The 16019-nt window shown below is 40.2% G+C and overlaps 2 protein-coding genes across 6 annotated transcripts in view; both read left to right on the top strand.

Moving 5' to 3' along the window:
* LOC107728184 (growth factor receptor-bound protein 2-like) overlaps positions 1 to 3087 on the top strand; it is a 33236-nt gene extending 30149 nt beyond the window's left edge. For all 3 annotated transcript variants that reach the window (XM_016538281.1, XM_016538282.1, XM_016538283.1), the window contains exon 6: positions 1941 to 3087. In XM_016538281.1, the coding sequence (XP_016393767.1) occupies positions 1941 to 2126 (186 nt within the window). In that variant the 3' untranslated portion in view covers positions 2127 to 3087. The remainder of the gene's footprint in view (positions 1 to 1940) is intronic.
* Positions 3088 to 4989: 1902 nt separating this feature from the next.
* mif4gda (MIF4G domain containing a) lies at positions 4990 to 9765 on the top strand. 3 transcript variants are annotated; one of them, XM_016538275.1, is made up of 6 exons: positions 4990 to 5070; positions 5335 to 5402; positions 5553 to 5662; positions 5840 to 5995; positions 6076 to 6168; positions 8856 to 9765. In XM_016538275.1, exons 2-6 carry the CDS (start codon positions 5339 to 5341, stop codon positions 9081 to 9083), a joined length of 651 nt encoding a protein of 216 aa, XP_016393761.1. In that variant the 5' UTR covers positions 4990 to 5070; positions 5335 to 5338; the 3' UTR covers positions 9084 to 9765. The 3 variants fall into 3 exon arrangements, with proteins under 3 accessions (XP_016393761.1, XP_016393762.1, XP_016393763.1); XM_016538276.1 differs by having other exon boundaries at positions 5000 to 5070; positions 5338 to 5402; XM_016538277.1 differs by having other exon boundaries at positions 5038 to 5070; positions 5312 to 5402.
* The last annotated feature ends 6254 nt before the right edge of the window (positions 9766 to 16019 follow it).

Raw genomic sequence — 16019 nt, forward strand, 5'->3', positions numbered from 1 at the left:
GAATTAACATATTTACTAGTGAAAATTGAATTGTTGATATCAAGAATTAACATTGTTACTAGTGGAAATGTAGTTGCTGATATCAAAAATAGCAATTGTTACTAGTAGAAATCTAATTCCTGATATCAAGAATTAACATTTTAACTAGTGAAAATTGAATTGCTGATATCAAGTATTCGTATCCTGCGAATGAATAAAAGTCAATACGGCTTGCCTATTGCCATTCCCAGGATATAAATTATTGATATCAAGAATAATATTTTTTACTAGTAGAAATTTAATTGCTGATATCAAGAATTCAATTTCTGCTAGTGATGATGTCATTGTTGATATCAAGAATTAACATTGTTACTAGTGGAAATGTAATTGCTGATATCAAAAATAGCAATTGTTACTAGTAGAAATCTAATTCCTGATATCAAGAATTAACATTTTAACTAGTAAAAATTTAATTGTTGATATCAAGAATTCATATCCTGAGAATGAATAAAAGTCAAAACGGCTTGCCATATTAAACATGGGATATAATTCGTTGTGGTTAAATCTAACGGGCAGTCTTTGGTCTCATTAATCTATTATTTGTTCCAAAGGAAATAGTTTTGGCCGAGGGCAAAGTCACATAACGTTATATTTTATTTTATTTTAACTTTAATGTTGTATATCATAGCTCTGCCTTTGTACTTTTGACTGAATTGCCTAGCAACTTTTATGATGGCTGTTGATGTGGTTTATTAAATATTATTATTCAATAAATAATATTTATATAAATAATAGTAGTATTTAATAATAGTATTTAGTAGGGATGCACCGATACCGATACTGGTATTGGTATCGGGCCCGATACTGAGTGATGTGGTTTATTAAATATTATTATTCAATAAATAATATTTATATAAATAATAGTAGTATTTAATAATAGTATTTAGTATGTAATACTATTAACACTACACTATAGTACACTAGTAATTGTGATTTTAGTTACATTTTTCCACCATTAGATGGCGACAAGAGACTGTTTTTACGAGTGAGTCAGCAGTAAAGGCTTTTATATTGAAAGACTGAAACAGGGTGGTAAACAAGTAAGTTATTTTTACTTTCAACAACACCTTGTAAGATGCAGCGCTGTCACTCTTTAACAGATGAAAGGATAGTAAGACAAAGATAATGCTTTCCTCAGCGGACATTCAAAATGTTTTATTCTGAATATGAGTTTGAGCTTTTAATACAGTAATACAATAAGCTTTTAATGAATCAAATGAACGTTCCTACGTTACTAGTTCTAAAGTGATGTTTTCTAATAATAAACGGAGGCTTGGGCTCAGCTGTTAAACTCAAACTGGAATCCGTGGCAGAAGGAAGTAGTTCCACACAAAATAGTGTTTTTAAAGACACTCCGTTGTGGTCTCTTTTTTTATTTACACACTTGTAAAAGGTACAAATAAAATAAACAGTGCTTTTCAGTTTTTTTATGTAGGTCTAACATTAGTTTTTAGTAGGGATGCACCGATACCACTTTTTCCAGTACTCGCCCGATACCGATACTTTTATTTTTGGTACTTGCCGATACCGATGCCGTGTGGTATCGGCGTTTGGTATCGGGGCATTTTAACGAGTACGAGTACGAGTACAGGAGGCCAGTATCGGGCCCGATACCGATACCAGTATCGGTATCGGTGCATCCCTAGTTTTTAGGTACAGAAATTGAATAAAGTAATCAAATGTAAAATGACATTGTATATTTGACTGTATAAATTAAAAATTAATCATTATTATTAGAACGTTACACCCCTAGTGTGTGTATATATATACAGTATATCCACCCAAATATTACTCCAATAAACTAATCTAAGCACAGTCATGATTGCAGTTACAGCCAGGCATTAGACCACATTCAAGGCAATATGGTCATAATTCTTAACATTTCTACTTTTGTTCCACAGCATTCCACATATGTTCAAGCTTTGTTTGACTTCGACCCTCAAGAGGATGGAGAGCTGGGTTTCAGGCGTGGAGATTTTATCCAGGTCCTGGACAACTCGGATCCTAATTGGTGGAAGGGGGCTTGTCACGGACAGACCGGAATGTTCCCTCGCAATTATGTCACTCCTGTCAATCAAAACATGTAACTTTCAGAGAAAATGTTTGCTTGCTTAAAACACCTGTAGACTTCCAGCTGGGTTGCCATGGAAACAGAAACCACAGAGTGATGGAGAGAAAAGGCTCAATTGGTGACATAGTTGTCGATTGGCCGGAAAAATAAAGACTGTGCTGTTTGGAGTGGTTGACATTTTAAGAAGCACTATTGGCTGTGTGAGAAAAATGAAAAATGCTCCAGACTGATATTTTGTTCATGTACTGTGTATCACATCAACTTTGCTTCATATGCAAATTTATTTCATGTTATAAGACATCAGCTGTATAAACAAAAAAAATTATTTTATGTGAAGGAAAGCCACAGTGTCACAATACTGGTACAGTTTTGCACCAGGATTCATTTTAAAACACCGTGTTATGCTTGATTTGTATTGTTAAAATGCATCAAGCATTTTTCATGCTTGATTTTTGTATTTGTCTTTTGTCATCTTTCCAGAAATAGTGTTACGGTGTTATTTGGTGTGGGATGATCAAGCATAATTTCACTATGCCATATAATTTCATTTCATACTATAGTCAAATAAACTTACACATATTCATATATTTGTCTTAAAGAGATAGTTTACACAAAAATAACAATTCTGTCATTATTTACTCACCCTCATTTGTTCCAAATGTGTATGATTCTGTAGAAGAAGTATCAGAAATGTGCATGGAAGAAAGTGTCATACAGGTTTGTAACATCATGAAGGTGATGCCAGAATTTGTGTTTTTGGGTAAACTGTACCTTTAAATCAAAATAGCTTGAAAATAATGTAATGGTGCCAAAGCCTTTGCAGCAGAACAGTGATTAAATGTAACAAATTTGGAGCATTTGATGAAGCCCTTTAAAATGGCACTGGGTATATAATTCCATTTGGGATTTTCAGTATGTTGGTTACTCTAGATGATTCCTGTATAAATTACACAGAATAAAGATACTTTCAGTGGAACCTCCCAATGCACTTGTACAGATCTTTTTTGTGTGATAAAAAAAAATCTCAAACGTTTGATATATCTGCTTAGTAGTGAACAAAATTCAATGATCTGGACTTTGTGCCATCAAGAATGATGCCATATAACTGTGCTAACAAAGGGCTGAACTTGCTCAGATGGATTACTTATTATGCATTTTTTGTAATGTCATGAAAGTTCCTTATCACACTTTATGGGGGGCATTAGGTGCCTCTTTTTGAAGCTGAGGGCTGCACACTGTTTATGATGTAATTTGAGGTTGTTACTTTTGTTTCTGTTTTTGAGTTTATTTTTGATTTGTTTTTCTTTATGTTGCCCTGATTTACTAAAAGAAAAATATCAAGCGTATGCATCTGTAGGACACTTTTTAATGCTGAATTATTATTTTTTTATCTTTAAAGTGTAAAGCTAATATACATCAAAGGATTGTAGCCTTTCAGTTTCTTTCTGTCAATGTAATTTTTCTTCAAATTCAAATTGTTTTTTAAAATGTTCGATGTATGATGAGTTGTGTTGCTTGTACACTTAGAAATGAGATGTATTTATCTCTGTGTCATAATGGAATAATGATTTATGTTGATACTAAACCATTTCATCAGCTGCAAACCTCAACAATAGAAATATACATGGCATAAATTTGCTGTCTGAATAGTGCAGTTTCATAATACTGGCGTTCATGTACACCTGTACAGTGTAGATTATGAGTGAAATACATTTACCTGTCTTAAGTGTTCATTTAATTTATTATTAAAAAATGGTGTAAATCAAGTTATGTATTACAGTATTTACAATATACACAGAATTCAGAGCTAAACAATAAAATTGACTGCTAGTATATGTATGTATGACCTTGATTAGCTGGTTCAGGTCTGTTTAATTGGGGTTGGAGCTGAACTCTGCAGGACAGTGGCCCTCCAGGAGCAGGACTGGACACCTCTGCACTATACCTACTACAGAACTCTCTTCTCAGTCAAATCTTTCACTACAGGTGCATCTCAATAAATTATAATGTCGTGGAAAAGTTCATTTATTTCAGTAATTCAACTCCAATTGTGAAACTCGTGTATTAAATAAATTCAATGCACACAGACTGAAGTAGTTTAAGTCTTTGGTTCTTTTAATTGTGATGATTTTGGCTCACATTGAACAAAAACCCACCAATTCACTATCTCAACAAATTAGAACACTTCATAAGACCAATAAAAAAAACATTTCTAGTGAATTGTTGGCCTTCTGGAAAATATGTTCATTTACTGTACATGTACTCAATACATGGTAGGGGCTCCTTTTGCTTTAATTACTGCCTCAATTCGGCGTGGCATGGAGGGGATCAGTTTGTGGCACTGCTGAGGTGATATGGAAGCCCAGGTTTCTTTGACAGTGACCTTCAGCTCATCTGCATTTTTTGGTCTCTTGTTTCTCATTTTCCTCTTGACAATACCCCATAGATTATCTAAAGGTTTTGTGAGCAACATGTAAATATAAACATGTAAATACATATAAACACACAGTAGCATAAAATGTTCATGCATTTTCAATTCCGTTAGAACGTTATTATGACAATTCCGACAGACTCTTTTCTCTTGTCTCGGTTGGTTGGAGCCACCAACAACCTCTACATGTTTATACTTGTTATTTTGTCGCCCCCTGGTGACATCTTGCAAAATAAAGTTGTTGTTTTGTTTTTTTACAATTGCACACAGATAACCAGTAATATTGTGATATTTAAATAAATAGTTTACAGAAATTGCTTAAATATTTAATAATACTTGAATACACATTAGTTCATTTTAATAGTATAATGATAAGATGAGTTGGTGATGTGTGCATGTCAGTGTTGAAATCCAGCAAATTAATAGAATTCGGAGACGTGTCTAAAAGCGCATGCGCACTGGCGAGTCCCACGACATAAGGAAACGAATCAAACAAACAAGTGCGAGGATTCCCCGTGCATCGTTTGAAGTAAGAGAGTGATATTGGACATAAATGTTTTGACAAATGTATTTTTCAACGAAGCTAGAATTTGTGCTAATTTGAAAACGGCCAAAACATTTAGCTCAGCGTTTTCAGCAAGATGTGCACGCTAGCGAACCTTGTCCATGTTCTGTTTTGTTGTCATGCAGTGCAAATGATTATATATTTATTTGTTACATTAATCAATTTGTTTATTTTATGTCTGTTATCGTTGCCCTGTTCTGATTAGCTTATATTATTTCTAATCCGGAGCAGCATGGATTCAGCATGGACTGCTCTTGATGTAGTAACTCAGACTATGGTTCAAAAAGCGATTGCCGGTATGTAAACTTTGCCTGACTTCCTCTGATAGTACGTTCAAATGCATTGGCAAGATTTTGAAAAAACAAACAAACATACCATTCGTTTAGCTCTGCAGGCTAAGAACTTTCAAAGAACAAATTAATTTATTTTACAACACTTCTTCACAGATCCCAAGACGGTTGATTTGGAGAAGCTGTCTAACGCTATTGTGGACCAGTCATTGAAAGACCTCTCATTCTGTAAAGATGCTGGCCGCATGTGTTATGCTGTAGTGCAGGTAAGTCTTTCTCATGTTGTTCATTAACTAGTGACCTAGTCAAAACATAAAGCTGTTTTCATGAGCCTACATCTGTTCTTTGTTGCTGCTGTCTCCAAAAACACACAGGATGAAATCAATCTCCACTGAAACCCCTTTTTTTATTACATGGTGAATAATCATTTAATCACTAAATAGGCAGAAGTTCAGAAAGCTGCAACCAGTGTATTCAGGCGAAATCTGTTGACGCGTCTACAGCAAGAGTTCACTGCCAGAGAGGAGACCCGAAACCGCTCAGTGCAGGAGTGGGTGTGTTTGGTCACATTTATCTGCAGCATATTTGATTACATCAAGGTAAAAGATATCACTCGCAAGTTTTTTTTTTTTTTCTGCCACAAGGTTTTAGACTTGCTTATATGATGTTTTATTTTTAGGTGAACAATGCACCTCTTGTGGCCCTTGTGGATCCAATATATGACTGCCTCTTTAGGTTGGCTCAGCCTGATGCCTTGATGAATGAGGAAGAGGTAAGATGTATTTCAGCACATACATATTTGAAAGTAAATTTCACTTTGGGAAGAATTTTTGAATGTCTGCTCTGCTGCTTTGGAACCTTAACCTTGTTTCAAATTAATGTTGTCAAATGCTTGATAGATTTTATGGTACAGGTTTTAAGAATGTCAGAGGACAAACTAATGTTAGCTTTATACTTGTAAAATAATTTAGTGGAATATTTTACATGTGAAATTAGGAGTAATCCAAGTTTACAGTATTCATAAAACTGTAGTTAAAAAATACCCAGATGACTCATGATTTCTGCCGATATTCTGAAGTGAGCATTCAAAAGACTTTTTGCGATCCCATGAAACAGTGAGAGATTGTTCATAAATGACTGACACCGTAGGCCACTTGACAATGGAAAAACTGTCTTATCAATCACTAAACAACTGAGGACCATACACTACCAGACTTTCAAGTGGTTCCAAACAAACTTAGACAGAAACATGTTGCTGGTAGGCATATGACACATATGAATTGTGTTCTGTGTTTATGTGCACATAAAATCTTCTGATTGCATAGAATCGTAGTCTGACGCTAAAGTTTTTGCCCATCATACACACTGCACCAGTGGTTCTCAAACTTTTTACAGCAGCGTACCCCCTGGGGCATTTAACATTCTTTTGCGTACCCCCTCTCTTCCACTTAGACCACAGTCATTTTCTATTAAAGGACATTATTTGCCCCCTTAAATTGATTTACATGTGCATTTTTTACCTTTTATAGAGGCAAATATTTTCTATTCTTATTAATTGTATGTCATGTTTTATGTCATATTCTTAACATTCCATTAAGTGTATTATTAATATAATAAAGCAATAGATGATGGCAAATTGAAGTGATAGCCTTCTTGTAGATTTAAAAATAAAACTGCCAATAGGTGGCGGCAAGTCGCTGTCTTAATGAGCCAGGCGTCGGGTCAATTAATTAATCCATTCATTCATTCATTCATTCAGTAACGAAGCAAAATGCGGTAGTTATGAATGGGTTATTAATCACGGACTCTCCAAATCGTTCAAAGCCGCAGATTCGTTCACTAATGAAACACCGCTGTATGTTGCTTGGAGACGCACACCAGATGATACGGATTTCGTTTGGAACTATTATTTCGTTGCAAAATAGAACAAACATGACAATATTCTGTTTAAAATGTAGGCTACATTTAAAATGTTCACTTAATATTACCTTTTTTGTTGAACTGTTGTAAAAAATTGTCACATTTGCCATCGTTTGGATATTCAAGGAAAGAAATTTGCATTCTTGCTCGTATTTTAAACATGAAAACAATAACACAGGGTATGTGTCTGAAGAGAGTTTAAAGGGGTCATATGATGCTATTTTAAAGATCATTATTTTGTGTATTTGGTGTAACAGAATATGTTGACATGCTTTAATGTTCAAAAAACACATTATTTTTCAAACTTGAAATCGCATCATATGACCCCTTTAAATCGATCTCAGTGTACAGTGCGTGTCAATATTTGCTCTTCATGCTATTAAGTGAAGATCTACTTATTGAACAGCAGCGCGATTTGCTAACGCAGTATATTTCTTGTGTGGATGCAGTCAGTTTTGACCGCATAAGATGAGGTAAGTAAGCTGATTGGATATCATGTTTTTGACCGTTTACGGCACCGTTTTCCTGTTTTTACATTAGAAGTGGCATTTTGCTCGTCAGAAATACGTTTGTTTTTAATGTTACTTTAAGTTGGGGTAGAATTAAATGAATGCCAAAACTCAGAATTTTGTTCGCGTACCCCCTCCGTCACCTCACGTACCCAAGTTTGAGAACCACTGCACTACACAATGTGAAAGTGACATGACATGTAGCCAAGTATGATGTCCCATTTGTACTCTGCATTTCACTCTGCATTTTCTGCTAAATCTGTAGAAAATCTGCAGACTGAATGTAACTTCATGCAACTAGCTTTGACTTGTCCAGACTGCAAATTGGGGCAAAAATCTGCAAAAGTAGTGCAGTGTATTCCAGCTTTTAACAACATACAGTGAGCGCTTTCTTCTGATTCCTCACTAACAGCACTCATTTAAACATACAATAAAGTGCTTATTATGAATAGAGAGGCAGAGTAACATCACTGTAAATAATGACAAAATAACGTTATTGGACGTAATAAGACTTATTGTCTTGTTGTACTTGACCATCTAATCACAAATTTGTGCTGAAATTGATGAATCAACAATAGATAAGCCTAATCGATTACATTATTAAAGGTGATTAATCAATTACTCATTGACATCCCTATGCAAATGTAGTATGTGGATTAAAAAGCCTTTATTATCAAATGGCTACATCCAAGAAATCTAAAAACTCTAAAACAGAGTTTTTAGATTTCTTGGATGTAGCCATTTGATAATAAAGGCTTTTTAATTCACAAGAGTGTCATGGTCATTCTGAAGTATTCTTTGATGGACTGTTATAAACCCTAGACCAGAGAGCACCTTGACCTTACAGCACCAGAACCCCGAGATGCACTCTCTACTATTGGACTTTGCTTGTAGTATGTGGATTGTTGAATCTAGCACCTACTCTGTCTGTACATGATTTTGGAAGTAGCAAAAGACGGTTTTAACAAATTTAAGCTTATTCTGGATCCATGACAGCTAAATGCAAGAATTTACTTTGTGTTTCTAACAGGTGGACTGCCTGGTCGTACAGCTCCATCGTGTCGGTGAGCAGCTGGAGCAAACAAACTCCCAGCGCATGAATCAGCTGTTTTATTTGCTACGGGATGGTTTTCTCCTTCAGGAGGACCTCAGCTCCATGACAAGACTCTTGCTCCTGGAGATCTTGGAGTTCAGGGCCAGTGGCTGGACCCTCACTAACACTGCGCACAAGTACTACTACAGTGAAGTAGTTGACTGAGGGGGACTGTGAAGAGAATGATGTTCCTTGTTAGCATTAGGATTTCAAGCGTTCAGTGTTCTCAGAAGGTCTAAAGAGTACTTAATGGGAGAAAAAAACCATGTAATAATACTATGGAGAATTATGACGGAGCTCGTGTTCATGCATTTGCATGTGTTGTGTTCAGAGTTTGAGTTTAGCTCAGAATGTTCAGTTTTGGTGTTCTCTTTTGAAGTCAGCATCATGAATCTGCACTGGATATTGATTTGATGCAATAAGAAAGGCAATCACTACCAGATCCAAAACTGTGAGCCACCAGCAGTATTCTTGAATGGTAGTTGTCTTTTCTGTTTTTTTGTTATTCTTAGAGGTTTGATACAATGTACACTCTTCATATTTTTACAGGCAGAAGGATCGTATTGCAACCTCAGAGGACGATCGTCTGACCTTTTCCTGTGTTGTTAAAACAATAGGATACCTTGTAAAAGTTCCTTAATTTTATATTAGTTTATAATGGCCTACATTGTTAAAGTTTTTGAATGGGCCAATATGTGTGAAATATGTTCAGTCATGTTGGCTGCTGTAAGTTTATTTTTCAAAACTTGAGTGTTTACATTGTCTTGTTTATATACTATAAAGTCTGCTATATTGAATTTCATAAATATAAGTTTTGCTTGCTCGCTCTCTCTGCCAAGTTATAAGCATTTCATAAAGTACATGGTTGTAGAATGGGATATTAGAGTTTAACAGTATGGCTAGTTTGACTAAATTGTCATTTTGTAAGTTACTAAGAATGACTTTAAACCGCGCGTATAGAAAATAATCACCCCCTTTAAAATAATCAAATTTTGTTGCTTTGCAGCCTGAAATGAAGACGGACACAGTTTTTGTTTTATCCAGCTGTATTTACTCGACTTATAACATCCAAGTGAACGATAAAACACCAACATGTCAGAAAAAAAAATGGAATCACCCCCCCTCCTAAAAATGACTTGTAAACTCAAGTGGTGTAGCTAAACGGTCACCGTGATTTTGCCAAGTAAGACATGTTCCTGGATCAACATCTTTTGTTGATCCTGGATCAACATTACTGTCCAAAAATATAGACTAAACCCAATCCCTTCCCCTAACCCTACCCATAATTTATTCCTAAAATCAGTGTGAAATGATAGCTGATTACCAAGGGTGTAGAAGCACCTAACCCTGATCGTAAGCCTAAAACAGATATTTCCTGAAAAGTTATCCCTCAATTCTGATTGGTTACTTGGAATGTTGTTCCAGGATAAACAAGGATGCTGATCCAGTAACATGTTGTACTTTGTGAAATCACGGTCACCATAGCTAAACACCTTCTCAATGGTACACTAAGCCATTTGACTTTCAACTGTCATAAGCTGTGGTCATTTTGATTAGCTCAGCATGAAAAGAGCTTTCCTGCAGCATTTCAGTCCTTGGTAGTGCAACTGAAGCAAACAATCAACTATGGGTGGCAAGGCACTGCCAAAAGATCTCTAGGATAAAGTTGTGGACAGGCACAAGTCAGGAGATGGATGCATTGGAAAGGAGACCAGAGGCCTTTTTTTTTTTTTTTGAATGGATGTCAATGGAGGAGAGACTTCATTATGCTGAATAAACGGCTTTTTAGAGAAAACGGCTTATCATTTAGTGAATCGACAACCTATCGGCTAATCTTCAACATGTTTACAATAAACAGAGTTTACACCGAAAAAAATGGCGTTTTATAAGAGAAGTCACTGACTTTTTGTGACAGGTGGGATTCGGCTTATGGCACTTCTCATTCATTCCTATGGTATCCGTAAACGGCGATTGAGTGTCACACAACTCTGACTGAAATTCAATGACGTCAAGGCTGTAATGTGATTGGTTATTAAGGCACACGTGATCCAAGTTGACCGTTACGCTTTCTCCAATAGTAAGTAATACAGACCCTCGTATCTCCCAATTGTAAAACAATCTCTGTACTAGAGTGGAATCAATCTAGGATCAGTACAGTTCTAACTAATCTGATATAATCTCATCTAAATTAATTTGTGCCAATGAGACCAGAACTAGTGTCATGTGTAGCCTGGTCAACGGATTCACATATTGATGTACGCAAACATGTGATCATAGTTAATAATTGACATAGGTAGCTGAAAAAAATATATTTTGGGTGAGCTGTTTAACTTTAAATTCTGCTTGGGGTCTCTGAGACCCCAGCTATAAAACATAATTCACTTTCTGTCTGGTGTTGAGGTTACAGTCCCTTGCATCAGGTGGGGTCGCGAAGCGCCAATTTTTTCAAACCAGCTGTCCCGATCTTCCAATACTGCATGACGTTCGAGGATTCAAACGTCATCAATCACGTGGTGTTACACAGTGTGTGATACAATGGTGCTTTGAAAACTGCGTCGGAGCGTCAGAGCCGCTGTATCAACCATCCCATCACTACAGTGAAGTCTATTATTAAAGGGGTCATATGATGCGATTTAAATTTTTCCTTTCTCTTTGGAGTTTTATAGGCTCTTGGTGCATAAAGAAGATCTGTAAAGTTGCAAAGACTAAAGTCTAAAATCCAAAGAGATATTCTTTATAAAAGTTAAGAGTCAACCACGACTACCTGAAACGGCTCATTCTAATACGCCCCCACATGTCTACTTCACGATGTGGGAAGATTTGCATAACGCCGCCCAAATGTTCACACAAAGAAAGAAGGCGTAACTTTGATTCTCGCTGTAGCATTGTTGCTGCCGCCGCCATGTTGTGGAGATGCTGTGTGTTCCCTTTCGATCTGGTCACTTTACATTGCTATGGGAATTACCCTTTCCTCCAAATACTACTGAAGCCTTATTGAATCACACCAGTGAAACTGGCCAATGGCGTTCAAGCACACGAAATATGAGGGGCTCCCACTCTATATAAAGCAGCGCTTGTACGTCATCTATTCAGAATCTTTTTCCTCAGCCAACCTTCTACGAGAAGCAAGAAGCCTATCAACAATACTACTCACCGTGATCTACGCTGCTGCGGACATGCCTTCTCTTGCCCTGCTGTGTTCCGGTGAGCTTCGGAAAAAAGGATGACACGCGATTGCGTCTCCTGCACAGAGCCAATCGAACTCTCTGATGGCCACAAGTCGTGCGTCTTCTGCCTGGGTCGCGCCCACGTAGAGGCGGCGCTTGGGGGGTCGGACTGCCCCAACTGCGGAGATATGAGCCTCCGGACTCTCAAGCTCCGTGTGGCCATCGTCCAAGGCGATGAACTTGCTCAACTAGCCCTGCCGCGCTCTTCCTCTGCAGCCTCTTTCGAGCCAAGGAGGAAAGTGCTGCCTGCTTCTGATGCGGATCTGTCAGGGTCAGGTGACGAGCCCGCGCCAGCTCAGTGCCCACGTGCTCCTCACCCCCCTGCTGCAGGTCCCCTTCCAGTGCGCTCCATGACCGCTGTTCTCCGCCTTTCATTTCATTTGTATATTTGTTTTATTGTATTTGTCAGTTTGTTTTACTTTGTTTCTTTGTTCATGTTCTTACTGTATCTTATCTTATGTATAAAACACTAAGAATGCCTGCACACTGGTGCATTTACAAATTGATGTTTTATATTCATTTCATTAAATATTTATTTTACATTTCAGAATATAAAGCAATGTTAATTCAGCTCTTAATTTATATATATATATATACAGTATATATAAAACAAAAAGTACCGATAAGAATACCGTTAAAGTACCGAATCGATAAGCTGTATCGGTAAGAGTAGTAATACTGTTAAAACCTTAACGATACCCATCCCTAGACCTCCGTCATAGTGATGTCGAGCTCCTTAGCATCCTGTCCAAGGCAGTTGATGAGCTCGGTTTGGAGTGGGCGCCTCCTGCCGAGTCAGCCAGAAGCCGTCTGGAGGAGTGGTACCTCCAGTCGGATCGCGGCCGAAAGGACACTCCGCGGAGGCCCGGCCCCTTTTTCCCCGAGGTGCATGATGAGATAACAAAGTCGTGGAACGTGCCGCTCACCAGTCGAGTGCACAACCCGGGATCCTCCCTCCTGTCTTCTGTGGACGGCGCTGACCAAGTGGGGTATGTTAAACTTCCCCCCCCGTGGAAGAAGCCGTCGCTGCCCATCTCTGTCCTTCAGTCTCGGCGAACAGGTGTATCAGGCCAAGCTGCTCAAGTCTCTGGATGAGGACGGGCCGGACCCTGAAGTGTTCAAAGAGCTCCGACGCGCCACGGATCTGACCCTCAGAGCGACGGTGGTGGCAGCTCGAACGATCGGCCGCAACATGGGGAATCTTGTGGTGCTAGATCATCACCTGTGGCTTACTCTGACCGAGTTAAAGGACTTGGAAAAAATGGCCCTTCTGGATGCTCCCGTGAATCCCTCAGGTCTCTTCGGAGCAGTGGTAGAGACGTTCATGGATCGCTTCGTTGAAGCACAGAAACAGTCAAAGGCTATTAACCACTTCCCGCCAAAGCGCGCAGACGCGATCTCTCCTGTGCGTTCCCTCTCCTCCTCAGCGCAGCGCATGGGAAGACCGCACACCTCTTCTGCTGCTGTTCGGCGAGAACATGATCCGGCGGTGAGACCAAGACAGCCTTGGCCGAAGCGCCGTCAGGGCTCGAAGGGCCAGAGACCCCGCCCTGACAGAGACGGCAGGCCACCGGCACCGGAATCAAAGCCGCGTTCCTGATGCTGTCTCTCGGCGGAGGAAATCTGCACCCAGCGCCGAAGACGAGCCACTGAAAAAGTTTGCTCGCTCGGCTGTGTGTGTTCACCATGCCCCCCTGCCTGTTGCGGGCGGCGAGAGCAATTGTCATGTTTGTGTTTTGACTGTTCCACTATGCAGTGCAATAAAGTCAAAAAACATACAAAACTCACCTCAATATCAAAGCAATTCTCCTCCTCTCACTCCCCTCTCCCCCATCACTCACTCTCACACTTGTGTGGTATTAAACTCCCCGCCCCCCAACGGCGAGTTATCCCTCACAGTGTGCAGTCCAACTCGCCTGCTGTCACGGTTTACAGAAGCGTGGCAGGCACTGCCAGGGGTATCAGAGTGGGTTATGAAATCAATAAAGAACGGCTACACGCTTCAGTTCTTCTGCAGGCCGCCCCGATTCAACGGCGTGTTAATGTCCACTGTACGGGAGCGGAATGTCTCAGTTCTGCAAGAGGAAATACACAACCTCCTCGCTGCGCTATAGAGACAGTGCCCCTAGCAAACCGCAAGAGCGGCTTCTACAGTCGCTATTTTCTGGTACCAAAGACGGCGGACTCCGCCCAATCTTGGATCTGAGACCGCTGAATCGCGCGCCTTCGAAGTGCTCGTTCAAAATGATTACGCTGAGACAAATCCTCTCACATATCAGACCGAGAGATTGGTTTATCTCTGTGGATTTAAAGGATGCTTATTTTCACATTCAGGTAGCACCTCGCCACAGGCGTTTCCTGAGATTTACATTCGAGGGGATAGCGTACCAATTCACGGTCCTACCCTTCGGTTTATCCCTGGCCCCTCGTACGTTTACGAAATGCATGGATGCTGCTCTCTCTCCTCTGAAGCGGAATGCGCATCCTGAACTGTCTCGACGATTGGCTAGTTTTAGCCCAATCAGAGAGCGCGCTGCTCACCGACAAGCTCAGACTCCTTGCTCATCTTCAGAGCTTAGGGCTGACTGTGAATATGCAAAAGAGCATGCTGGTACCAAGCCAGAACATCTCCTTTTTAGGAGTGGAGCTGAATTCAATCAATATGCGAGCGTGTCTGTCGGAGGAGCGCTCACAAAAACTGATCAGCTCTCTCGCAGTCTTCAAGTTAGGGCACTCTCCCCCGCTGAAATGCTTTCAGAGGACGCTCAGCAAGATGGCTGCCGCCTCGACTTCAGCTCTGGCTAAAGGTCCGGGTGCCACAGAGCGCATGGCGCACAGGCACCTTGCACATCAAAGTGACTCGCGACTGCTGGGATGCGCTGACCCCTTGGCGCGAAATGACTCTGTATCGCCGGGGTGTTCTTATTGGCCAAGTGATCAGGAGAAAGACTGTTACAACAGATGCATCGAGCACGGGCTGGGGAGCCGTATGCGACGGCAGACCATGCCTTCGGGACGTGGTCAGAAATGGAGAAGTTGTGGCACATAAACTGTCTGGAGCTCCGTGCTGTACACCTAGCGCTAGAGTGCTTTCTCCCAGACATTCTCCACCGTCATGTTTTCATCAGGACGAACAGCATGACAGTGGTAGCGTTAATAAATCACCAAGGGGGCATGAGCTCGCGGCCGCTGCTGCAGCTGGCGAGAGACATCCTTCTGTGGGCAGATCGACACCTCCTCTCCATCCGGGCAGTACATGTACCCGGACGCCTGAATTACGGTGCGGATTTACTGTCGAGGAGCGGGGTAATCCATGGGGAGTGGAGATTACACCCTTTGACAGTCAATATTATTTGGAGTGTATTCGGCAGGGCGGAGGTGGATCTCTTTGCATCAGCGGAGAACACTCACTGCCCGCTGTTTTACTCACTGACACACTCTCCCCTGGGAGTGGATGCACTAGCTCACAGCTAGCCGAAAGTACGCAAGTATGCTTTTCCTCCAGTGAAACTTCTCGCGTGCTTTGCAAAATCAGAGAGGAAAGGGAATCTGTTCTGTTAGTGGCACCAAAATGGCCCAATCAGCCGTGGTTCCCAGAACTGGTGGAGATGCTGGTGGAGATGCACAGTCAACGATATAGCATCCAAATCCAGAGTCATGGAGCCTTCATGTCTGGCTGCTCGACGGAGCATGCCTGTACCAAGATGCACTTCCTCAGCGCGTGTTGAACACTATCTCTGAGGCTAGGGATCCTTCCACTAGACGTCTTTACGCACATAAATGGAGAGTTTTCACAAATTGGTGCGGGTCGCGGGGCGAAGATAACTGCCCAATAACAATAATTCTTGCCTTCCTTCAAGAGCGATTTGATAGT

This window comes from Sinocyclocheilus rhinocerous, unplaced genomic scaffold (assembly GCF_001515625.1).
Source record: "Sinocyclocheilus rhinocerous isolate Xijiao unplaced genomic scaffold, SAMN03320098_v1.1 scaffold2352, whole genome shotgun sequence".
Classification (NCBI taxonomy): Eukaryota; Metazoa; Chordata; class Actinopteri; order Cypriniformes; family Cyprinidae; genus Sinocyclocheilus; species Sinocyclocheilus rhinocerous.

Coding starts and splice junctions, on each gene's coding strand:
- mif4gda (XM_016538275.1), top strand. CDS start 5,339: ATGGATTCAGCATGGACTGCTCTTGATGTAGTAACTCAGACTATGGTT. Junction 5,663..5,839: donor TGTGTTATGCTGTAGTGCAG/GTAAGTCTTTCT, acceptor ATCACTAAATAG/GCAGAAGTTCAGAAAGCTGC. Junction 5,996..6,075: donor GCATATTTGATTACATCAAG/GTAAAAGATATC, acceptor TTTTATTTTTAG/GTGAACAATGCACCTCTTGT.